Source organism: Sinocyclocheilus grahami, unplaced genomic scaffold, assembly GCF_001515645.1.
Source record: "Sinocyclocheilus grahami isolate Dianchi unplaced genomic scaffold, SAMN03320097.WGS_v1.1 scaffold10909.1, whole genome shotgun sequence".
NCBI lineage: Eukaryota > Metazoa > Chordata > Actinopteri > Cypriniformes > Cyprinidae > Sinocyclocheilus > Sinocyclocheilus grahami.
Window position 1 is genome coordinate 20,485 of NW_015513512.1, and position 384 is coordinate 20,868.

At 43.2% G+C, this 384-nt stretch overlaps 1 protein-coding gene across 1 annotated transcript in view; it reads left to right on the forward strand.

Annotated features, from left to right (window-relative positions):
* The window catches only part of LOC107578564 (succinyl-CoA ligase subunit alpha, mitochondrial-like), a gene marked incomplete at its 5' end in the record, with an annotated part of 42,471 nt that overhangs the window by 20,470 nt on the left and 21,617 nt on the right, over positions 1 to 384 (forward strand). Inside the window, one exon of the mRNA XM_016264510.1 lies at positions 44 to 111. Within this exon, the coding sequence (XP_016119996.1) occupies positions 44 to 111 (68 nt within the window). The remainder of the gene's footprint in view (positions 1 to 43; positions 112 to 384) is intronic.

Below are 384 nucleotides of genomic sequence, written 5' to 3' on the forward strand. Positions count from 1 at the left end.
TTTCACAGTCAGCAGTCTCTGGACTATGGCTCGCAGTTAGTAGGAGGAGTGTCTCCAGGCAAGGGGGGCAAAACACACCTGGGTCTGCCAGTCTTCAACTCTGTGAAAGAGGTAATGGCCTGTGTGACTGCTGACAGTCTGCTGTGAGCCACAGTTACTTCTTTTTGGACAGCTGCTCTGATTCTCTGAGGATATTAGGGGGACTTTTAAGGGGATTTATTTAGAGCAAGTAACACCAACAGTAACAGAAGCGTTAAAGGACTGAGGCCAGTTGTGTAATCAGTTTAAACACTTTAACATGAAGCCCAACTGAAATACCCAAAATTGGACATTTGACCAAATTTTTTGGTTTGGTTCTGTGAATGATTCTTCAATTGTTTTTTT